The sequence below is a fragment of the Urocitellus parryii genome, chromosome 4 (genome assembly GCF_045843805.1).
Source record: "Urocitellus parryii isolate mUroPar1 chromosome 4, mUroPar1.hap1, whole genome shotgun sequence".
In the NCBI taxonomy this organism is placed as follows: Eukaryota; Metazoa; Chordata; class Mammalia; order Rodentia; family Sciuridae; genus Urocitellus; species Urocitellus parryii.
Genome location: NC_135534.1, coordinates 110,843,879 through 110,869,744, shown reverse-complemented (window position 1 = coordinate 110,869,744; position 25,866 = coordinate 110,843,879). Strand labels below are relative to the sequence as shown.

Below are 25,866 nucleotides of genomic sequence, written 5' to 3'. Positions count from 1 at the left end.
ACTTACACTAAAGGAAGATTATCCTGGCACTGTGGAGCACACCTGTAATCCCAGCAGCTTGGAAAGCTGAGACAGGAAGATCACAAGTTTAAAGCTAGCCTCAGCAACAGTGAGGTATCAGGCAACTCTGTGAGACCCTGTCTGTAAATAAAATACACAATAGGGCTGGGGATGTGACTCAGTGGTTGAGTGCCCTTGAGTTCAATTCCCAGTACCCCCCCCAAAATGATTAACATTGATAAGCAAAAAGTTGACTACGGGTGGGTGTTCAAGATAGATGAATAAAGAATATCCCCTGTTCTGAATAATAGAGCTTAGAAGGGGACAGGGAGGCTAACTAGCAGCTGTGGTAAAAACCTTGATCGGGCAAGTGATACTGGTCACTGCTAACATGGATCTAGACCATGATGGGTGTCTATGAAGGCTTCTGAATTAAACAAACAAAAATTTCCTTCTTCTATTTCCCAATATATGTCACATGACAGGCCTATTACATGAAAGGAACTATGTATGCTCTCAGATGTAATACAGAATTTCTTTTGTTTCTCTTTACTTTTATCACATTATTTTGTGTAATCCTATTTAATAGTTAAGGTATTTTCTATAATAGTGACATCACAGTAATAAGACCAAATTCTGTGTGTCCATGAGCATGTTATTTTTGCCTTGATGTAGCATGTACTAGTTGGAATTATCTATCAGTAATTTACGAGTTTTGTATCTGCACCTAATTGTAAATTCATGACAAGGCTGGCACAGTGCCTTGTATATAGCGAGTCTCAATATAAATGTGATTTAATAAAATGGTTACAAGAAGCTTAGAGATGAGTTAATACAGGTTCAAAATGAAAGAACAAAGCCCATGAATTGCCTGAGTAGAAATGAGCAAACAAAATAAGTATCTGCCTTAATTTCATACTGTGAAGAACAGGGAGATGATTAGGGAACCTGTGCTCACCAGGGAGTGTGGCTCTGAGAGTGAGGACAAGGAGAGACAGGTCAACAGACACCTACATCTCTATTAACACTTAGGGAAAGACTGCAGCAGAATGCTCTAAGATTTTAAAAGTCATGGTCTGGAATTCAGACATACCCCTCCTTCTTTTCAGCAGGCCAATGCTGTATAGTTTTTCTTCTCTGTTGCACTGGAGGAAAATGACTTTGATCATGTGAGGAGGTGACATACCAAAGGTGTCCTGTGAATCACTAATCTTGATCTCTGCTGAAGCTGATGCCCAAAGCCATTTGCCTCTGCAAAGCTGGGCTGATGTGATGATTTTTTATGCTACATATAAGGGTATAAATGAGAACAAACAATGATAATAACATCCCACTGGAATCTCATCTCACAGGATTGAACTCTGGGGAAAACTGACAATTAGAATTTCTCTTTCCCCATTATATTTTCAAGATATTATCAATGCTCTATTTTATTTTATCTATTTAGTTAGATATTTTTTGCTTTTATTGGTATATTATTTATTTTGACATAATCATTCATGCACAGAGTTCAATTTACTCCCATTTCAGTTTCTGATGCCCCCTACTCTTCTCTTTCCTTTGGTTGTCTTTGCTTTCTTCCCCTTCCCTCTACCCTCCTCTGATACCTTTCTTTTACTCTACTGGTCTTCATTTTCCTTATTTAATTTATTTATTTATATTGGCACTTTATGCATATGCATAAGAGTTGAACTCACTGTGGTATATTTATACATGCACATAACATAGACTTGTCAAATTCATTCCGCATTTCCTCCCCTTTGCCATCTCTCCTTCTTCCCTCTCAATTTCCTTCTTCTACTCCAGAGATATTCCCTTTTCCTTTTTGATATTCAACCCCTAACTTTTTCTATTACTTTTCTTTAGCTTCTGCATATGAAAGAAAATACTTGACCCTTAATTTTCTGAGATGAGCTTATTTCATGCAGCTTGATGTTCTCCATTTCCATCCTGTTACCAGAAAATGCCATAATTTTATTCTTTATGCTTGAGTAATACTCTATTGTGTATTTACGACATCTTAATCTATTCCTCTATTTATTGGCACCTGGACAGATTACATATCTGAGACATAGCTGCCTTGTTCAAAATATTTGTGTAGTTGTATCACTAGAGTGTGCTGATTTTAGTTCTTTGGGATAAATACAAAGAAATGGGATTGCTGAGCCATGAGGTGGTTTCTATTCCTAGTTAAATCTTCACACTGTTTTCAGAGTGTACTAATTTTTAGTCCCACCAATAATGTATGTATGAGTATACATTTCCCTCACATCATTTCCAGAATTTATTATTATTTATATTCTTGATCCAACTGGAGTGAAATAAAGTCTATGTGTTTTTTTTAATTTTCATTTCCTTGATTGCTAGGGATGTTGAATATTCTTTCCATATAGGCATTGCCCATTTGTGTTTCTTCTTTGAGAAATGTCTGTTTACCTATTTATTTTTTTAAAATATTTATTTTTTAGGTGTAGATGGACACAACACAACACCTTTATTTTTATGTGGTGCTGAGGATCGAACCAGGGTCTCGCCCATGCTAGGGGCGCAATCTGCTGATGAGCCACAATCCCAGCCCTGTTTACCTATTTCTTGATTGGCTTCTTTGTGGATTTTTTTTTGGGGGGGTGGGGTGTTAATCTTGTGTTCTTTATATATTCTTAATATTCATTAAATGTCAGAAGAGTAGCTGGCAAACATTTTCTCCCATTCTGTAGCTGTCTCTTCATGCTCCTTATTATTTGCTGTGTAGCTTTTTAATTTGATGCCATTCTAATTATGTATTCTTTCTTTTTTTTTTTCTTCTTGAGCTTTGTGTCTTGTTAATGAAGTCAGTGCCTGTGCCAATATGGTGGTATGTTGACCCTATGTTTTCTTTTAGCAATTGTACTATTTCTGGTCACATTCTTAATTCAATTGCACTTTTGTGCAGGTTGAGAAGTACAGATCTAGTTTTCTTCTTCTGCATATAGATATTCAGCAGCATTTTTAAAAAGACGAACTTTTTTTCTACATATATTTTTGGTATGGATTAAAATGAAGGATGAATAAATTTTATTCCAAGACATTTCAAAATTTAAAATTTCAGAAAAATTTCCAGACATACACTGAAGGAATTTTTTAGAGATTTCTTGAAAAGAAAAATATATATAAGTAGGGAAGTAACCAATTATTGTAAGAGTTAAAATTTTTAATTTTTTATTGATCTTTTATATCTGTATTTAGTATATCATAATCACAAAACACTAGTTCTTGGAATTTTTTAACTTGAGTCTTAATAAAAATTTCTTCTCATTAAATTTGTATGCTAAAGTATGTTTTATATTAACAAAGATCTCACTGAGTGTGGTGGTGCATGCCTGTAATCCTAGCATCTAGGAGACTGAGGCAGGAGGAAAATGAATTTAAAGCCAGCCTCAACAACAATGAGGCTCTAAGCAATTCAGTGAGACCCTATCTCTAAAAAAAAATACAAAATAGGTCTGGGGATGTGGCTCAGGGATCAGGTGCCACCAAGTTCAATCCCTGGTACCCCACACCTGGAAAAAAAAAAAGACAAAGACCAGTGAGAAATAATTAACAAGATTAAAAAGAAGAGATGAGGACATTTTCTTTATAAAGAAAAATTAATTATTTTAATAATAATGAAAATATATATTATAGTCACTCTTTTCATGGTAAAGATATTGGGAGTAAAACTACATTTAATGTTATTTATTAAATGTTATATAATTTTAAGACAATTATTGCAATCAATTTTTTTCATTAAAGTTAACTGGAATGCTTCAACTTTTGTTAGATATGGACCTTTAGTTGGATGTTTAAAGGTATTTTGGAAATTGCAATTCTCTACCATTTTTTTAATAGGGCAAAAACTTAATAACATAATTGAAAGTCCCATAAAAATATTGCTCATCAATAATGATCCAGCCTTAGAAATAAAAATAAGATGCAAAACAATATACAATTTTTATTCTCAAGAGTTTGGCTATTTCCAAGGCTGGAGATATGGCTCAGTGGTACAGGGATTATCTAGCAGGCATGAAGACCTGGGTTTGATCCCCAGAAGTGAAAAAAAAAAAGAATTTGGCTATTTCTTTAAGTACTATCCACATGCAATCACTAATAGTAAACATCTTTACAGTAGATGTTTACTATGGATACATCTTTATAGTAGATGTGATGAACCAGAGGTATACCCAGTTATTACTTGGAGGGATGACAAATGCGTGAGAATTAAACTGTTATCTTTGTCATTGAAATGTGCATAAAATTTGGACAAACAGAATAGAGTCAGGAAGCCATTCAGGATGGCTGTGAGAATGAATACAAGACAAGAGGAATAAACACAGCATTGTAGAGATGGTATATAGACTATTCTGCCCAGCATGACATACACCTTTCTTGTAGATTTTAATAGATGTTAAAAATCTGTATTTTATACATGCATTACACATTTCATTTTTTCCATAGTTTTAATTGGTGCATTATAATTATACATAATGATGAGATTTGTTGTTACATATTTATACATGCACATGATATAACAATATAATTTAATCAACATTTTTCAGCATTTTTACTTTCCTTAGTTTCCTTCCTCCCTATAGCCCCACTCCTTTATACTTTTGGTATCCTTACTATTTTCATGAGAGGCACTCCCACACATTTTTCCCTCTCTAGCTTCCCCATATGAGAGAAAATATAATTCTTGACTTTCTGAGATTGACTTATTATGAGTATTATTTTCTCAAATTCTATGCATTTTTTCTGCATATCACATAATTTCATTTCTATGATTGAGTTAAGCTCTTTTGTGTATATATACTTTATCCTTATCCATTAATTTGCTGATAGACTTTTAATTTGGTTCCATTATTTAACTATTGGGAAATGTGCTGCTATAAACATGATCATACATATATCACTATTGTATAATAACTTTAATACTTTAAGTAAATGTGGAGGTGTGATCTAGCTGCTTCATATGGTGATCACATTACTCGTTGTTTTAGTCAGCTTTTTCACTGCTGTAACCAAAAGATCTGACAAGAACAATTAAAGGAGTAAAAGTTTATTGGGGGCTGACAGTTTCAGAGGTCTCAGTCCATAGACAACAGGCTACATTCATTAGGGCTTGAGGTGAGGCAGAGCATCATGGTGAAAGTGTGTGGTGGGGAAAGCAGCTGGGACATTACCAGGAAGCAGAGAGAGAGAGAGACTAAGCTCAGCTCACAAAATATACACCTAAAAGGCATGTCCACAATGACCCACCTCCTCTAGCCACAGTTTACCTGGCTACAATCACTGATCATAAACCCTATTGATGCACTAATTGTTTAAAGTTCTCATACCCGAATCATTTTATCTCTAAACTTTCTTTCATTGTTTTACACATAAACTTTGGGGGGACACCTATTACAAACCATATCCCTAGTATTTGGAGGAAGCCCATACTGATTTCCACAATGGTTGCACTAATTTAAAATCCCACTAACAATGTATAACTGATCCTTTCTCCCCATATTCACCAGCATGTTTTATTTTATTTTATTTTTTTTGGATTGATGATTGCCATTCTAACTGGAGTGATATGAAATCTCAGGGTAGTTTTGAATTACAATTCCATAATAAAGATGTTAAAATTCTTTCATGCATTTATTAGCTATTTGTATTTCTTTGTAGAAATTTCTGCTTAGTTCAGTTGTCCATTTATTTATTGGTTTATTTGTTTTTTCCAGTGTTAAGTTTCTTGAGTTTTTAATATATTCTGGATATTAATCCTCCGGAAGAGAATAGCTAGCAAAGAGTTTCTCCCATTCTGTATATTGTCTTTTAATATTCATGATTGATTCCTTTTCCATGCAGAAGTTTTTGAATTTCATAGTATCACTTTTATTAATTCTTGGCACCATTTCCTGATCTTTAGAGGTCCTATTAAGAAATTCATTGCTGGCACCTGTACTTTGGAGTGCTGACCCCACATTTTCTTCTAATAGTTACAAAGTTTCTGTTCTAATTTCTAGGTATTTTTGTTTGTTTGTTTGTTTGTTTGTTTACCATTTTGAGTTGATTTTTGTGTAGGGTGAAAGATGGATATTTAGTTTCTTCCTTCTACGTATGAATAACCAATTTTTTCAACACTCATTATTAAAAAGACTGTCTTTTCTCCATGGGCATGTGTTTTGCCCCTTTGTCCAGGATTGATGCTTACATCTGTGAGGGTCTGTCTCTGTGTCTTCTATTCTGTTCCATTTATCTATGTGTCTGTTCTTAGGTCAGTGCCATGCAGCTTCTCTTGCTCTAGTGCTGCAGTACAATTTGAAGTCATTTATTCTGATACCTTCAACAGTTTTTGTTTTTGCTTAGAATTGCTTTCGCTATTTTGAATCTTTTATTCTTCTGAATAAATTTCAGTACTGTTGTTTCTAGTTCTATTTTTACAAAAGTGTCATTGGTATTTTGATGAAGATTGCATTGAATCTATATGTAGTTTTTGGTAGTAACATTTGGTAGTAACATTTTAACAATATTAATTCTGCTTATTCATGAACATTGAAGGAAAGTCTTTCATTTTCTGAGGTTTTATTCAATTTCTTTCTTCAGTGCTCTATCATTTTCCTTGTAGAATTCTTTTACTCCTTTGTACATTGCATTTGAATCACAAGTAATACCATTATTCCTGTTAGATGCAATGCTATATCCAAATGTTAAACCCTTGAAAGAACAAAAGTGAGTCATTTATGTCTTGATACAAGTATTGGATAACACAGATGACATAGTTATTTCTGGTGTTCGTTCTTTTTTTCCTTAATAATAAACATCCCGAGTTTTAAGTTTAACACACTGCGATCTACGTATACATGATGTTTTTTTCACTATATTTATCTATGTCAGTTCGACCTTTTCAAAGAGATTCAGATTGAGGAATCTGTCAGTGCTCTACAGATCAGGAGACATTCCCTTCTCTGTCCATATGTTTCTGTCTGATGGTCAGTTGGTGAATATGAAGGATGGATCTGGAGACATTGAGAACACAGATGGATACTACAAGAAATGGTATAGAACAATATTTTCAAATAAGCTTACATCTATGATGAGTCATGGAACTAACCCTGAATCATTTACTGGCTTAAAGCAACCATGTGTGTGTGTGTGTGCGTGTGTGTGTGTGTGTGTGTGTGTGTGTGCATGTTTGTATAATGCACAACCAAAGGTAATCCAAACTAATACTGAAGGTAATGCATGATTGTATCTAACATTTGTTTCTGTGACATCCCAAATAACTCTGAAAAAAACTCATTGTAAGAGGAATTCTTTTGTTTTGGAAATAATGTGTGTTTGTGTCAGAGCAATGAAAGACAAACTACTTTTTGTGTGTGTGGTAGATCTTCCATGGAATCTATCAGATAGTAATGTTACTATTTTAAATGCATGATATTCAGCAAAATTACTATAGTAATTTCAGTTATTTTTATTCTTTTAAACATGTTTAACAGTATAAGTGCATACATAAATGCTGGGAAAGGTAAAATTTAATAAAGTTAAATTTATCAGTTACTCAACAATATGTATAATATACTATTTATTGATTGTTTAATATCTACAGCAATAGAATCAAAATTACATACACATAAACCTTATAAAACATAGCTAAACAAGATATATGCAATATACACATAAATACATGCAGTACACAATAGCATATACACAATAGGAATCACATATATATATATATATATATATATATATATATATACTTATGTATAAATATATGTGCATACATAAGGATATGTTGGTAGGAAAATAACAGGGCATGAAGTACATGGAAACTGATTAGTACATGGAAAATGCAGGATTTTCTCCTAGTTTTCAATAAATGCATAACCTCCTCTCTCTCATTGTACTTTTGGCTTTATAGGGTGACTTAAATTGACATGACATTGAAGTGTTTATGTCACACCTGTGAAGGAAAAATATGCAGTGTTTTTTATAAGTTAGATGAGACAAATAATCAGAAATTATATAATAATAGTGGAATAAAACATGATATGGGGGGATTAGTAAAAACAAGTATGGAATTATCATGAAAAAGAAGAGGTAGCACAGTCCTGATACTGTGCAGTAAAGAAAATTGCATAAATATATGTCAAAATAACCATGGTATTTCCAATCTTGAATATTGTTGGCAATATCTTGCCCTGTGATATCTTTTTCTAGGTCGAAATTATTTTATTACCAATTATATGCCTCCATATTCCTTAATGTAGTTCTACAAACTTCATAAGTATTAGGAATTATATTTTTAATAATTCAAATATTAGAATGATTTATTTTAAAGATCAAAATTTCAAAAATATTTACTAACAGTTTAAAAGGCCAGGTACACAAATCAATGGAAATACCAAAGGTTAATGATGAAATATATTTATTCTCTGAATTAAGAAAGTGAATATGGCCCATAAAGACTCATCTTCCAAACATGTAAAATATAATCAACCATCTGGATGATGTTGAAGAACTTCAAAAGTATTTAGATATAATCCAGGTCATGCTAGGTAAATAGACTCTGGGCATCCTAGCATGGTGCTGCACTTCATGTTCAAATCTTGTGAATCCAGTCTTACCATTGGTACCTTTCTTACAAATAATCATCTACTAGAAGCAATCTGATGACTTGTGGATATTTATTGTTCCCAATGCACTATTTCCTTACCAAACTTCCTTATTTCCTAAGCAAAATCCTGTCTTTATGGGAAATTTCTTTTTCCAAAGAGCTTACATAGAGCATTTTTGACATCTTTATTCCTTAGGCTATATATAAGAGGGTTCAGCATGGGCAAAATAATAGTGTAAAACACGGAGGACACTTTCCCTTGGTCCATGGAGTTGACTGATGATGGTTGTAAGTACATGAATGCTAGAGAACCAAAGAAGAGAGCAACAGCTGAGACGTGGGAGCTGCATGTGCTAAAGGCTTTGGCTCTGCCCTCAGTGGAGCGAATGCGTTGGATGCTGGCTATGATGAAGATGTAGGAGCTAAGGATTGCCAGGGTTGGAACAAAGATATTAAATGCACTTAAGCACAGACCTATTACTTCATTTATAAATGTACTGGAGCAGGAGAGCTCCAGTAGTGGAAAAAGATCACAGAAATAATGGTTTATTATATTATCCTTACAGAAAAGCACCCTTAGCATGCAAACAGTGTGAGCTGAGGCACCAATCAAGCCCATGCTATACACCCCAACTACCATCCAGGAACAGACTTGATTAGACATGGTAACATTGTAAAGCAAGGGGTTACAGATGGCAACATAGCGGTCATATGCCATTACAGACAACATGTGACACTCTGCAATTGCAAAAATAGTGAAGAAGTAGAGCTGAGTCATGCATTCAGCATAGGAGATGGTGTTTTTCTCTATCACAAAGTTCACCAGCATTTTAGGGGTAATAACAGTGGATTGGCAGAGGTCAATGAAGGAGAGACTGCTAAGGAGATAGTACATGGGGGTGTGCAAATGAGAGCTGAGCCCAATCAGTGTGATCATGCCCAGGTTCCCCACCACTGTGAACACATAGACTCCTAGGAAAAGGAGGAAGAGGGGCAGCTGGAGCTCTGGTTTGTCTGTCAATCCAACCAGGATGAACTCAGTCACTGTAGAATCATTTCCCTCTGCCATTTTCTCCTGAGAATCCTAAGTATGAAGAGAAGAAAAATTATGAACAAGGCATCTGTTATCCAATCACTTTGTGAGAAACAAAGTTCAAGTCTTTGCAGACAGTTGTCTCCATTTCTTCCTGATCCTGCACTTTTAGCAGTCAAGGACAGTAGGATCACAGGAATATGTGACATGTATATTAATATCAGAACTGTCCCTATTTGTAGTCTTTGCTTTAAGATTTGATATTAGTGTTACCCAGTCCCTGAACTCCCACAAAACTACTCTGATAAATAACAAAATAAAGTAATAAGGTATCCGAAGCATTCACAAGAAAGGCATAGTCACGTTGGTGTAAGACAAAAAGTCTTTGCCTCTAAGATAATGAACAAGACAAGATGTCCACTCTCTGCACTGCTAGAATTTCTTGCCAGGGCAATTAGGGAAAAAATAAAATAAAATTAAAGGACACCCAGATTGTAAAACAAGAAGTATTACTCTCTCCATTTGCACATTTGTAAGAGGCATAAAATTCAAGGTGAAAAATTGCATAGATTTTGCACAAAGGACCTTTAAAATAATGAAAATTCTAACATGGTGGTAGCATATAAGACCAATATAAAAAGTCAATTGTATTTCTACAAACTTTCATTGAACAATAAACTATGAATTTGTAATAACATAAAAAATAAAATATATATATTTTATGGAAGACATTGCACACAAAATTACTATGTAATGTCAAATGGAATTGAAGCCATTCATAAAAGGAAAAATTCCATGTTCATGAATCAAAAGACTCAAACTAGCTAGTATTTGTGGCACATGCCTGTAATCCCAGGGACTCAGGAGACTGAGGCAGGAGGATCACAAGTTCAAAGCCAGCTCCAGCAACTTAGTGAGGCCCTAAGCAACTTAACAAGACCTTATCTCACAATAAAAAGTAAAAAGGTCTGGGATGTAGTTCAGTGGTTAAGTGCCCTTGGATTCAATTCCATGGTACAAAAACAAAACAAAACAAAAACCCTCATCCTAGGGTAAATGGTAAAAATACCCAAATTTATCTACAAATGTACAATTCTTATCAAATTCCAGGATTGTTTTTCTCAGATGTAGACAGGCTGATTAAAAAAATCTTTATGTAAATGCAAGGAATGAGATAATCAAAGCAGTATGGTTGGAGTTGGAGAATATCATGCTAAATGAAATAAGCCAATCCCACAAAACCAAAGTCTGAATGTTTTTTATAATATACAGATGCTAATTCACAATAATGTGGGGGCCACTAGGGAAGAATAGCATTACATTAGATTAGGTAGAGAAAAGTGATGTGAGGGAAAGGGAGGGCATGCGGGGATACAAAAGATAGTAGAATAAAACAGACATTATTACTGTATGTACATATGTGACTTCATGACCAATATGATTTGACAACATGTACACTCAAAAATATGAGAAATTATATTCCATGTATGTATATCAAAGTCCATAAATGCATTCTACTGTCATGTATAACTAATTAAAACAAATTAAATTTTAAAAAAATAAAAATAAAAGAGAGTGAGTTAGTTATCACAGTTGTGAGTTTCTACATTCAGCCTCTTCTCTCTCTTTCCTGTGTGTGTTCCTTTGTCCTTGATCATTCCACCATAAGAGAATACAACATAAAAACACTCACCAATGTGATCCCTCAATCTTGGACTTCCCAGACCTTTGATCATTATCCATTTCTCAGTCCCTGGTATTCTGCTACAGTAGCATGAAATGAAGAAAGATTTCTGTGTTCCTGTTTTCTCACAAAGCATCCCACTGTATGCTAACCACCAACACAGCAAGCAGTTCCATTACCTGTTTCCCAATCATTATAATTTTGACTGCAGGTTTTGGTCTCTGGTCCCAGGGCAACAGTTTGCCCCTGATGTCTGACTTGGACACATGCTCTTTATTCCTACTGCTTCCTGTCCTGCTCTGCTAATACCTTGGGTGGTTTAAAGCCTTGGACCTTTGTGGGACATTCCCAAGTAAACTGTGTTGCATGAGTAGTCTTAGCCTCCATTTGCCTGAACCATCTTAGAAATGAATGAACCAAAAGCAAAAAACCAAAACAGCTTAAGGGAGAAAAGATTTCTCTGTTTCTTAACAGTTAATTGAGGTAGAATTGATATGAAAGTACCAGTCTATATTTAATGAATGTAATTTGATCTGTATGGACATAGCCATGTACTAATAACACTATCACCATAATCATGGTAATTATCATATCTATCACCTTGCCAAATATTCTGTGTCACTTTGTATTTTTTTGTTGGTTTGTTCTTGGTTTTTTTTTTTGTTGTTGTTGTTGTTGCTGTTATTGTTCTTGTTTGTGGTAAAAATACTTATGAGGTTTAACATCCTTTGATTTGGAAATGCAAAATACCATAATTTTAGCTATAGATACCATACTCTGTTGAACATCTTTAGGTCTTGCTCATCTAACATAACTGATGATTATTAATTATTGAATAACTAGTCCCCGTTTCACCCACCTCTGAGTCTCTGGTTACCATTATTGTACCTCTGCTTCCATAAGTTTTACTGTTATGAATACTTGATATAAGTGAAATCACTCAATATTTGTTCTTTTGTAACTGACATTTCATTTGGCATAGCATCCACTAGGTTCATACATGTTGTATCAATTGGACAGAATCCTTTGGGAAGAAAATGGCTTTGAATTCTAATAAAAGAAAGCAGTGATGATTCAGAACCACCAAAAAACTGCTCAAGTATCCCGAAAATTTGTGATTCATTAGGTTTTTACTAAGTTGATATTGTAACATAATGACACTTCTCATTATCCTGATTTTTTTAAACTGATAAATCTTATTAATTTTATGGACATGACACAGTTATGTAGGTGAAATTATATCCCATCTATGTATGATATATCAAAGTCCATAAATGCATTCAACTGCCATGTATAACTAATTGAAACAAATTTAATGATATTCTCCAAATCCAACCATTTACTGGCAAATACCATAATTTCACTCTTCTTTAAAGCCGAGTAATATATGAGACCAATGTATCATACTTAGGGGAACTCAGAGGATATATGAAGACTACACTTAAAGTGAGAAATCTTTGGTTACTATTCCATAGGACTTTTAATATAGTCTTGAGAAAAGGATTTTATCAATTAACTTGCATGGCACTACACAAAAACACTGTGAAGTTTAAACTAAATAGTAATCAAAATTCATATGGTATTAATGATTTCAGAAGATACTGTTGGGATTTTTACTTTTAGTAAAGCAAATTTAGCTTTTGTGAGAAGCAAAAGTTTCATTGTGACATTCAGACTGAAGAACCATGTAATGTACAATGTCTGTCCTTCAGAATGTTGCATTCAAAAGAGGGCAGGGTGGCTGCAGACTAGACACATAGATGACTATGAGAATTGGGCTTGTCACATAGGGACACAGATATTGCAGTGCTAGCCTAGAATAACATCAAGGAAGTCTTTTTAAGCATCATCTGAATGTGGAAATGTATTGTGAATCTGAACAATAATTAAAGTTGAGAAGCCTAACAGTTTTTCATTTTCAAAACATCCAGGAAAAAAGCCCCTAAAAATACCGATCATTCCAAAGGGTTTATTAAAAAGTAACAGAGTACCCAAAACAAGGGTAGTGATAGATATAAGATAATTGCATCTGGTGAACTGTGCTTAATTTGGGGTACTCTATTTTACGATGGTGTTTAATAAATTATAATTACCAAGAAATACTCAAGATTGAAATCAAGATAATTACACCTAGGATCCATATGATTAGTAACAAAAATTAGGATCAGACTATAACAAATAAATGAGAGGAAGAGCTATAATCAATGAGATACACTTTGTCTTAACATCCAAATCCCTCCAGCCACTGAACATACCTGGAAGCAGTATGAGATGGATTGTGTAAAAGATAATTCTCTGCTTTCTGATATGACACAGAAAAGATGAATAATCTGTAAGAAACCACTGGAATATAGTGAGGAATCTCAACTTCATGAAGGTGCTTCAACCTGAGATGGAGAGTTTCTAGGACACTTGGAATTGAAGTACTCACTGTTTCTCTGTTTGGAAACGTGGGTCTGAATCTCATGTTAGTTTAAGATCAAGTGCCTCTGAGGACAATAGCTCTTTCACTTAGGGGATCATGATGCAGATCTGTTCCTTAGTAGTTGATTGCATATTGTAAATCAAATCCTATGATTTTCTCTTATAGCTTCTTCATAATACTACCTAAGACACTCACCAAAATGATGTCATTTTTATCTAGAGATTTGAGACACATGAGGTATCATAACAATATATAGTGGAAGCTCCCTCAAGATTTACTTTCACCAGGGATGAGCTGTTGGGATGTAAGAGCAATTACAATTTCCTTTTTTGTTATTTTGTATGAAACTCTCACTAACTCCCTTGTGTGTAATAGTCTCTCTGGGTTAAAGAAATAGCAATGATTGCATTAAGCTCAAGAAATTAAAGCCTCCTAGATATGGCTCTAGGAGATCTTGAAAACAAATTCTTACGTGAACACAATTTCTGAAATATTTAAAATTATGATATCAATCCTCTTCCGCTTGCTTGAGGCTTGGAGAAATAGCTAATTAGTTGTAATTATTAGTGAATGTTGTTCTTTATAGGTCTGTGTTGTTCTTTATAGGTCTTATTAATTTTATGGGCACGACACAGTTATGTAGGTGAAAATAGAGACCAATGTATCATACTTAGGTGAACTCAAGAGAACATATGAAGACTACATTTAAAGTGAGAAATCTTTGGCACTTTATGGAATATCTCAATGAAGGGGTTAAAAATGAAAGGGGCTGACCTAAGCAATTTAGGAAATAAGTAGAAATAACAAGATTAGAGACAAGTGAATTTCATAATTGCTGTGCTATAGTTGACAATAAAGTTTATTTTAGCCGTCAATAAAGGTTGTTATATGTTAGATTCCCAAAAAATTTTATGTGGGGGATGATGCAGAAATGTCAGATGTGGAATGTCTAGACTATGAGAGCTGTATCCAATTCACTGGATGAGTTCATTTGATGGATTAATAATTTGCACAGGGCAGTGATAATAGGCAGGTGGGGTGTGGTGGAGGAAGTATATCACTGGAGGCATTATGTTCCTGGCTGCCATGAACCTGTTAGGTAGGAGTTCAGGGACACCATGATGTAATTTCCAAAGGAAGTGTGCAAGAAAAATGCCAGCTAGAGTGCAAGGCAGAGACATGAATCATGTCCCTATTTACTGTAAGTCCCGTTAACATGGCATCTCCCAACCCCGAGGACTTCTTGCTCATGGCAACTTCTGTCATAAGTTCAGTATTCGAATGTAACCATGGGGGTAATGTGAGCAGTATTCTAGTCAGGTATCATAAGGTAACCAATGGGAGCAAATGGGGCAAGGTCTTCAATCAGGTCCAACAGGGAGGAGAACACCTCACAGCTCAGGATATAGAACAAGAATTCCCAGACATCTGGGCTCTGAGCCTCTTTCCTCGCTCAGCCCACTCTGCTCTACCTTACAGAGTGCTATTTTCACCTTTATCTTCAATAAATTTGTGCTTTGCCTGTTACTTTTACTCATCTCTCTCTATTTTGGACCCCAACTGAACACTGCACGGGTAACCAACTTAACAGGTTTCCTCCACCAAGTCCTTATACCGTAATGTTCTGCCTCACCTTGGGCCCAGAGCTACGGAGTCTGATGATGAAAGGCTAAATTTCTAAAACCTTTTCCTCCACTAGGTGTTCTCTCTGGGTATTTTGGTTTTGGTCACAGTGACAAAGCTGAGTAATGCAAAGGGGTTTCCCATAAAGGTATGATTTGACATTTCTGAAAGAAGTATAAGACTATACTAGGAATGAACAAATAAATCATTCAGGTGATAATGGTAAGCAGGTTACATGAAATGGAAGGTTACTGTTGAGCACTGGGGAATTTGTATGAACATGTTTCCTAAAGTTTGAAATTTAAGTTATTCTTTCATTCTATTTTATTTCATACTTTTCCACTTACAAAAATCATATAATTACTCAGTAAAATACTTTGTAACAAACAACTAAAATGAGACTTGAGTTGAAGTGATATAGGACATTGTAAATCATGGCCCATGCCTTTAGGGAGGTCACAGAGAAATAGCTCAGAAAAGAGTGAATGTTGAAAGTCACTGTGCAAATGAGCCAGAATGTAAATGATAGTCCATGTGAGCATTCAACATGTACTTTAGAAATCAGAGAAGGGAATGAGGAGGAGACTAATATCAACTACAAATAGAAATGGAACTTCTACACGAGTGGAGAAGAAGAATTGAGTGAGACAGGGAAAGGAGTCATGAGTATACTTAGGATAGTGAGACAATTCTAAAGAGAATGAAATATTTTCCTTGAGTAAGAAATTATATTAGGCAGTAGGCCTTTGATGTGGATGAAATTATATCATACTTTGAAATTCATGTGGATTGGTTTAGACATGAAATTTATTGTCTTTTCTTCTTTCCACCTTTATTGAATGTAATCAGCTTACAAAAAGAAAAATAAAATAAAACCCCAAATATTTGCTGTGTATATGCAATTTTATAAAGTTTGGATACATTCATGCAGAGATGTTTCCATCACAACTCTCAAGGTAATAAACATATCCATCTCCTCCAAAAGAGTCCTTGAATCCCTTTACTTGTTTTGGTGCATGTGTTTGTACTCACAGGTGTACATGAGGTGTGTGGTAAGATCACTTAACTTGAGGTCTACCCCCACATTGTCAAGGGCTCCATGCTGTGTTCTTAACAGCAGGCGGATATCTAGAACTTATTCATCTTGTATAACTATAATTTTGCACTCATTGAATAATTCCCATTTCCCTTCTGCTTCTGGGAATGACTGTTCTACTCTCTGTTTCTATAAGACTGACTACTCTAGATACTTCTTTTTGAATGGAATGATTCATTTTTTTTTGTGACAGATTATTTCCATTAGCATAGTGCCTTCCCGGTTTACTCGTGTTGTTGTAAATGGTAGTAGAATTTCCTTTTCTAAAGCTGAATACTATTCTAATATATGTATGTACCAAAGATATTTTTTATCCACTCAATTATTGGATGGCTTCCCTATCTTGGCTGTGGAGAATAATGCAGCAATGAACACAGGACTGCAGGTCTCCCTTTGAGATGCTGATTTCAATTCCTCTGGATATGTGTCTAGCAGTGATATTGCTGCAGCATATGGTTACTTACATTCACTATCAGAAAAAACAGTAAATTCTCAGTGTGTGTCACACAGAGAGCTAGGAGTTGTGAGAGCAGCAAACATGGGTTAGATGGAAGTCTGTTCATCAAGGTCATTCTCTCCAAGAGGAAGAAGAAGGTCTGTGGTTTCCCTAGGAGTTTCCAGACCTGTCTCTACTGTTTCCTGTTTGGTGCTTTAGTTTATTTTCTACTAACATTTACCTCCATTTTTGGATGATTTAATTAATCAGTATTGAGTCTCTAAAGTCAATGTCTTCATAGAACCATGGCAAGAATGTATGCATATAACTAAATATTTGTACTTTGTAGTTTCAATATATCAATATCAACAATTGGTGCTGGAAAGCAGGGATGAATTGAGTTAGACAGAAACATGTTTTTCAATGACTAAATCTGTGAGGGGACTTGTTGATGTGTATACTAAGATACTATTGCAGGTTTTAGATTTAAAGACCCACTTCTTCCAATGGTATTTCACTTTGAGTGAGAATACACATGAAACAGTAGCTCTTTAAGTGATTTCAGGTAAATCTATGGTCTGTGTTGCTACATTTAAAAAACAACAAACAACAACATAAAGACATAGTAATCTCTATTGTTTTCAATATTCCCCCCCCACTCCCGTTGTGTTTAAGATTTTAGAAAATTTGTTGCTGAAAGTTCAGTCTTTGTCCCAGATGTCAATCCAATATTGAGGACATGGTTTTGAGAAAAAAAGGAAAAAAAAAAAAAGATCTTGCTTTGCTAGCAAAGGAGAAACACTGGGGACTCCACTCCAAAAGGCTGTGATTCTGCCCATCAGGAGGAGCAGGGGGGATTGTAAAGAAACTCTACCAGGGTTGCATTCCAGGTGTGCTCTGGTAGAGGCTCCAGGGAGCCCTGATGGCCTCTAAGGATTCACTTGTTAATTTGGGAGATTTTCACTTCCCAGATCCTCAGCAGGCATCTCCTTCCCAGAGTGGGTGTATCAAGGACAATTAACAAGCGGAAGAAAACACTATCTCCTTATTCTTGTTAGGGAGGGGGAAGGGGAGAAGCAAGAGAAAAAATGTTCTTTTCACAATAAGCCTGAGAGCAGAGAGGGCTATATTCAGAAGATAAAGCCCACCGCTGTAACAAATTGGAAGAATAAGCAATTGAATTATATATTAAGGACAGTAATAAACAGGCCTAGTGACTAACAATATAAAGCTACTTTTTGGAAAGCTTGAAAAGTTTATAGGGGTGATTTAGTTTCATCTTTGTCTAGAGAAGTAATGCCAGATTTGTGGGACCGCCATAGACCTCCAGGAGCCGAATCCGATGCAATCACACAAAAGTCTATTGCAAGCTCGAGCCTGGACTCACAACTGTTTCCGAAGCAGTGATACCTGAGGAGTGAGTCCTGGCCCTTAGTTCAGTGAGGATTTATAGGTTTTTTGGAGATACTCTATGTGTCACAACATCACACATCCCACATACCGTGTAAAAATCAAACAACAACTCTTAACATTGATTAGTACATTCACTGGCGGGAACAAGTTGGGTAAGGGTGATTGGCTAGTTCAAGTGGTGGATACATTTGAATTGATTGGTTTAGGCTGCTAGGGGTTGCAAGAGTATATAAGCTAAACTGCAGGGTTGCCTAATCATGTTACCAATCATGAAACTACTGGGAGGGTCACCTGGCATTTCAGATATTTTTTCTGTCTCTTGCTGATTGGTGGTTGCTAGGGGGTTGCTATGGGTCCTCACCTAGTGTAACGAGTCAGGAACCCTTGGTGATGCAGATCTCTCCTGTTAAACAACTCAGCAGGGTGGCTATGTGCCTGGGAGCCCCTCTGTGGGTTTTTCCAAGGACAAGGGTCACACCCCCTTCCTGTGGACAGGCCTTGAGGTAGAAGCTGGTTTCTCAAAAATGGAGTCACATCAGTTTTTCAGAGACAGCAGGCTGGCTGGTGGCATCTTGTTTTGGGGCTTCTAAGGCTTTTCCTTACATTATTTAAATGGGGAGCTTTATATCAACCCATCTCCAAGATTGTAGCCACATCTAGTCTCAGCTCTATTATTTCCTTGGGATCAAAATGCTCTATTTCATGAGATTCCCCAACTCATCTTGAAGGCCTATTGCTAGAAGCAAACTGTAGTACTAAGTCCTGAACTCTCTCAGGTGAGCAGGAACTGTGAAATTGATTATTATGTTGTGTTGTCTCTCTTGGATTCTTAGAGAATGCTGAGTGACTTCATCATTAATGAAAAATAATTTTGAGTTTTTACTAATAACAAACCCCTTAAAATTTAATTCTCTCAGGGCATATGTTCAAGCCAGGAACAGAGTATTTACTTAATTCTAAATTAGTCTCTGCATCTATAATTATTTACTTTAATTCTAAATTACTCTCTGCATCTGTGCAGTAATGTTGTCTTTATTTTCACTCCTTTTCTGTTCTTGGGCTAAAAGCAAGTTCATTTGTAATCATCTGATTTCTACACTCAGAATATAAACCCAGCACATCCATTGAGTGATACCAGATTCACTCTCTGTAGCTCTTGGGCCATTTGCTTCCTTGCTGTGGATGGAAAGGGAGACTCAGTCACTCTCTGTCATTCCCTGTTTTTTGTTTGTTTGTTTGTTTTGTTTTGTTTTGTTTTTAATTATACATGAACACAGTATCTTTATTTTGCTTATTTATTATTATGTGGTGCTGAGGATGGAACCCAGGGTCTCACAACTTGGGAGTAGAGTGAGTACTCTACTGCAGAGCCACTACCCCAGGCCTGTTCCCTGTTTTAATTGGGTGGTCACTAGCTGGAGTAAACAAGAGTTTGTCTTCCATATCAACTTTAGACCACAGGCTGCCCTCTACCTACTGAGGAAGTGTGTAAAAAAAAAATAGGCCCATTTTTAAAAGGAAAGAAGTTCTATTATGAGACAATATACATAGTCATGCACCATATAGTAACATTTTAGCCAACAATGGACCACATGCTACTATGCTGGGTTCCATAAGATTATGACATCTGGTGATGTCATAGCCATCTCAGTTTGTCCAATACATTCCATGATGCTCAAACAAAGAGGCTATCAACTAATGACCCTTCTCATAAAGTACCCATCATTAAGCAATGCAGGACTGTGCCTTCAGACTCTTTGGTTCTGCTTCTACCAAAGGCTGTGCTCAAGTATAGGCTGTTCAGTTATCGATTTCCTCCCATTTATAAGGAGCTTTTGCATTTAAGTAAACACTTTTTCAAGTACAATAGGATTTCAGTGAATTCCTGTGAGGATATTGTGTGATGTATGAATTCTGTTTCATAAATTAAGAAGATAAATGAAGTTCAGTGAAATTTGTTTTCTCTACAACTGGGCTTGGATTTATAATCAGTGGCAAATATTTTATTAAAAACTCTACTTTTAAAAATAAATATAGGTCTATTCACCCTGCCTATTTTTTCTTGAATAAATTTTCATTATTTATGAAAATTGATCTTCTTTTGTAAACATTATCACAAGTCTAGGGCTGCCTTCTGTGGGGTTGTAACAGTGGTCCCTTCACCGTCTGAATGCAGCCTCATTGCTCTAAGGCTTATTTATTTATTTATTTATTTTTAATGTTTTTGGTTTTTTTGCTGGCTTCTTTCCTCTCCTTCCTAACAAGATTAAGAAGACAATGCTAACAGTTCTTCTCCTTGTTATTTGCTCTTGAACACAGGCACTCCAGGAAGGAGATGTCTGCTGAAGATTTGGGAAGTAAAAATCTCACAAATTAACAAGTGAATCCTTAGAGACCTCCAGGGCTCCCTGGGACCTTCTACCAGAGCACACCTGGAATGCAACCTTTGAAGAGTTTTTTTACAATCCCCCTGTTTTTCATGTTGTATACTTCAAATATATACAATTAAAATTCATGGTGTAGATAATAAAATATTTTTAAACAAAAAGGATAAAGATTTTCTGAAATTTCACAGTAACCAATACAGTGTGGAATGAACATAATATCAAAGAAATAAAAGAGAAAGTACAATATAAACTATTGCAGAATCACAGCCATTGGGACAGGAGTCCCCTGTGTTTCTCCTTTGCTAGCAAAGCAATAAACCTTCATTTTCCTTTTTCTCAAAACCATGTCCTTGTTATTAAATTGGCATTGATTGGCATTAGGACAGGGATCAAGCTTTCGGTTACAGGGTAATACTCCTTAAGATCAAATTAGTTTTGGAAGCAACTGCACAGATTTTTGGATTGGTCCTGTGTGTGGACCAACTTGTGCATTGGGAACTTGGAAAGTTGACCCCCCTAGTTCTGTTATGCAAGTGTTTCCTACACTGCTTATGAATAAGTCCATGCATATGCATCATGGATGCAAGCCCAGAGGCTCATATAGAAATGTTATGAGGCTGATTCTTTAGACTCTGTAAATTACTAGGCAACTACACTTTTATTTATTAGTCATAATTTAATGAAACTCAAGGGCAGGGAAAAAGAGAGGAATCACTCCAGATATAAAAATACTGCATGATGTCACTTCTGTGTCAATTCTAAAAAAATGTCAAATACATAGAAACAGGGTAGAGAGGAACTTATCAGGATGGGGAAATGGAGAGATGTAGATCAAAGCTACAAAGTTGTAGTTACCTAGGGTGACTGAAACTAAAGATCTATTGTGCAGCAATGTGACCATGGTTAGTAATATTGTATTATACACAGGAAACTTGCAAAGAGAACAATTTCAGGTCCTTTCATCTTACACACAAATGCAAAGTAATATGTTAGTTTGCTTGACTTTAACAGTCATTTTCATGTTGTATACTTCAAATATATACAATTAAAATTCATGGTGTAGATAATAAAATATTTTTAAACAAAAAGGATAAAGATTTTCTGAAAATTCACCGTAATCAATACAGTGTGGAATGAACATAATATCAAAGAAATAAAAGAGAAAGTACAATATAAACTATTTATAATTTTTAATATTTTAGAATATAGAAATTATGTCTTCATCTTCTTGTTTAAGGTGTGTGTAATTTATCTTCACTCAATTATGGTGTCCCTTTAGTATATGTGGAGTTACATGTGTAAAAATCAGAAACACAGCCTCTGCTGACAAGTAGCTTGAGTTCAATATAATTTAATTCATAATGTTATGGCATTTTACTATATAAAATTAGAATACAAAAGAAGCATAGTCTGCGTCTTCATATGAGAACCAGATCTGCCATTTCTTGGGGGAATTCTAACAGGTAAAAGAGAAACTAATTGCATTCTAGAGTGGGAACAATATACACAAAGACACTGAAGTTTGATAGTTTTTTTTGCAAAATGACAAGTAACTTGGTGATTTTGAAGTATAATGACTGGTGGGGAAAATAAATTAGGAGATGAAATTGGGAGTGCAAATATAGCAAATTGTAAAAATTATTGTATTTTATATTTAAAAGTTTATATATTACTCTAGATACAGAAGATTTTAAAGCATTGATGTAACATCATCAGATAATTTTATGTAACAGATAAAACTGGTTTTTTGAAATATTTAATTTTGTCCTATAGCCTTGTTATATAATGAAAACATTTTTATCAGATTACAATAATCAACCTTATTCATTGTAATTAAAAATATGTTGGAAAAATGCTTACAACCAAACTAATTGGCTATAATTTTGTAACATTATTATGCAATATTTTAGTTGTTTTCATTTTTTTCAAATCTTTTAAAGAATATAATGGGGAATATCTTTGTGCATAAATTTTTATGAAGACATTGTCATTTCTTCCAAATTACCATGAAGTTTGTAAAATAAATGTTCTTCCCTATTCTGGCCCCTCCAAATACAAACAGTGCAATGATGCCTAAAGTCAGGGAGAATTGTGCATTTCTTTTTTTTTTTTTTTTCACTTATTACCCATTTATTGTAAAGGATACTGTGGAGGTACAGACAGACACACTTAGGGCCAGGTGGGACAGGAAGAGGTGAGGAGCTTCCATGCCCTCCTCAGACGCACGGCCTGCAGGAACCTCCTTCTGTCCCGCTGCTGGAAGCTCCCGGAGCCCAGTCCTTCTGCGTTCTTAGAGAAGTGATTGATGAAATTGTTGCCCTGCCCTAGCCACCAGCCCCTGCCTGAGGGATGCAGGAACCCCTAGCCATCAGTCAGCTCATGGGCACACGAAAGACACTCAGATCCAGACTGGGATTCTGGGGACTTTGGGAGCTGAATTTTGGGAAACTGGACAAAGACCAAATATGTGTTTCACAATATCATGATCAGTTCCCACATTTTATCCTTCATGATTTCAGTGATGGGAAATCTCGTCAGGAGTTCTTTAATGTGAAGGGCATTTTTTTCTGGCCTTTTTTCCCCCTGAAACGTCTTCATCCTTTTTATTACAGCCACTTTCTTCTGTTAGGTTGACGTTTTGAGGGCGTTGCCTGTCGATGCACATCCAGTGTCCCTCAGACGGGGGCAATGCCAACATTCTGAGTTGGCATTTCCTCCACCCCCGACATTCAGCTAAGAGCTGCCATTTTTCATGTCGTACCACACTTTCATTTTTTTTGGGCGGTTCCTCTTGCAGTTATTTGTCTAACAGGTCGCCTGGGTGATGACTGGGCCACTTGGCTGTTCGCTGTCCCTAACCATATCACACTGTCTTGATTACTTGGCTGCATTGCACGTTGTGGTATCTAGTACTTATATCCTTCAGCTTTGTTCTCATCCAGATTGTCTTGGCTGTTCTAGAATTTTTGCATTTACATATATATGTTAGAATCATTTTGTCAATTTCCACTTTAAAAAGTCTCCTGGGATTTTGACTAGGAGTGCATTAACATCTTTTTTTTTTTCTTTTTTTAATTTTTATTGGTTGTTCACAACATTACAAAGCTCTTGACATATCATATTTCATACATTAGATTGAAGTGGGTTATGAACTCCCAATTTTACCCCAAATGCAGATTGCAGAATCACGTCGGTTACACATCCACAATTTTACATAATGCCCTATTAGTAATTGTTGTATTCTGCTACCTTTCCTATCCCCTACTATCCCCCCTCCCCTCCCCTCCCATCTTCTCTCTCTACCCCATCTACTGTAATTCATTTCTCTCCTTGTTTATTTTCCCATTCCCCTCACAACCTCTTATGTGTAATTTTGTATAGCAATGAGGGTCTCCCTTCATTTCCATGCAATTTCCCTTTTCTCTCCCTTTCCCTCCCATCACATGTCTCTGTTTAATGTTAATCTTTTCTTCCTGCTCTTCCTCCCTCTCTGTTCATAGTTGCTCTCATTATATCAAAGACAACATTTGGTATTTGTTTTTTAGGGATTGACTAGCTTCACTAAGCATAATCTGCTCTAGTGCCATCCATTTCCCTGCAAATTCTATCATTTTGTCATTTTTTACTGCTGCATAGTACTCCATTGTGTATAGATGCCACATTTTTTTTTATCCATTCATCTATTGAAGGGCATCTGGGTTGGTTCCACAGTCTAGCTATTGTGAATTGTGCTGCTATGAACATCGATGTGGCAGCATCCCTGTAGCATGCTCTTTTAAGGTCTTCAGGGAATAGTCCGAGAAGGGCAATAGCTGGGTCAAATGGTGGTTCCATTCCCAGCTTTCCCAGGAATCTCCAAACTGTTTTCCAAATTGGCCGCACCAATTTGCAGTCCCACCAGCAATGTACAAGAGTACCCTTTTCTCCACATCCTCGACAGCACTTGTTGTTGTTTGACTTCATAGTGGCTGCCAATCTTACTGGAGTGAGATGGTATCTTAGGGTGGTTTTGATTTGCATTTCTCTGACTGCTAGAGATGGTGAGCATTTTTTCATGTACTTGTTGATTGATTGTATATCCTCCTCTGAGAAGTGTCTGTTCAGGTCCTTGGCCCATTTGTTGATTGGGTTATTTGTTATCTTATTGTCTAATTTTTTGAGTTCTTTGTATACTCTGGATATTAGGGCTCTATCTGAAGTGTGAGGAGTAAAAATTTGTTCCCAGGATGTAGGCTCCCTATTTACCTCTCTTATTGTTTCTCTTGCTGAGAAAAAACTTTTTAGTTTAAGTAAGTCCCATTTGTTGATTCTTGTTGTTAACTCTTGTGCTATGGGTGTCCTATTAAGGAATTTGGAGCCTGACCCCACAATATGTAGATTGGAGCCAACTTTTTCTTCTATCAGACGCAGAGTCTCTGATTTGATATCAAGCTCCTTGATCCATTTTGAGTTAACTTTTGTGCATGGCGAGAGAAAGGGATTCAGTTTCATTTTGTTGCATAGGGATTTCCAGTTTTCCCAACACCATTTGTTGAAGATTGCCGCAAGCTGCCCGGCCCCGGGCCGGCTGAGTCCCGCTCCTGCTGCCGAGCACTGCCTGCGGCACCCCTGCTGAGCGATTCCCTGCTGAGCTGTCAGTGCATGCGGGCTTGCAATCTTGCAACCCGGTTGGGCACAAAAACACAAGCCAGTCAAACTGAGACAAAGTTTTATTTAGAGAGAGGTCGTGTGCGTCCCCTAACAGGTGGGTCCGCCACGTGTGTGTGTTCTACCTGAGCCGGGGGGTTTTCCACTTCCCCCGGAACACCCTCCTACCATCCTTTTCCAACCAATGGGAACTCTCCCATTACAAGAGTGACATGAGTAACCTGAGTCTAGAAATGGGCCCAGCTGAACAGCATGAGTCCAATTACCATATGAATGTGAATTGCTGGCTGGCAGTCATTAAATCCAAAGGTGCCTATATCAATATTTTTGCTGTGGCTCCTAACATCTGCCCCCTACTGTTTAAATAAACAACAGGCAAATGTGGCTAGGGACCGTGCCTGTTAGGTATGTCCAATTCACATATGGTTCTTACCCGTCATGGCAAAACTGACCTTATTGCGTCAGTCTCCTGGCTTAGGTTGATACCACTGTAACCGAATCATAC

General features: G+C 36.1%; 1 protein-coding gene across 1 annotated transcript; it reads right to left on the bottom strand.

Moving 5' to 3' along the window:
• Positions 1-8,750: 8,750 nt before the first annotated feature.
• Positions 8,751-9,692, bottom strand: LOC113192527 (olfactory receptor 8G50-like). The gene has a single exon (XM_026402685.2). It carries the CDS (start codon positions 9,684-9,686, stop codon positions 8,751-8,753), a length of 936 nt encoding a protein of 311 aa, XP_026258470.2. The 5' UTR covers positions 9,687-9,692.
• Positions 9,693-25,866: the final 16,174 nt, after the last annotated feature.

Bases quoted from the DNA above. Each gene is read 5' to 3' on its own strand.
- LOC113192527 (XM_026402685.2), bottom strand. From the start codon at position 9,686: ATGGCAGAGGGAAATGATTCTACAGTGACTGAGTTCATCCTGGTTGGA.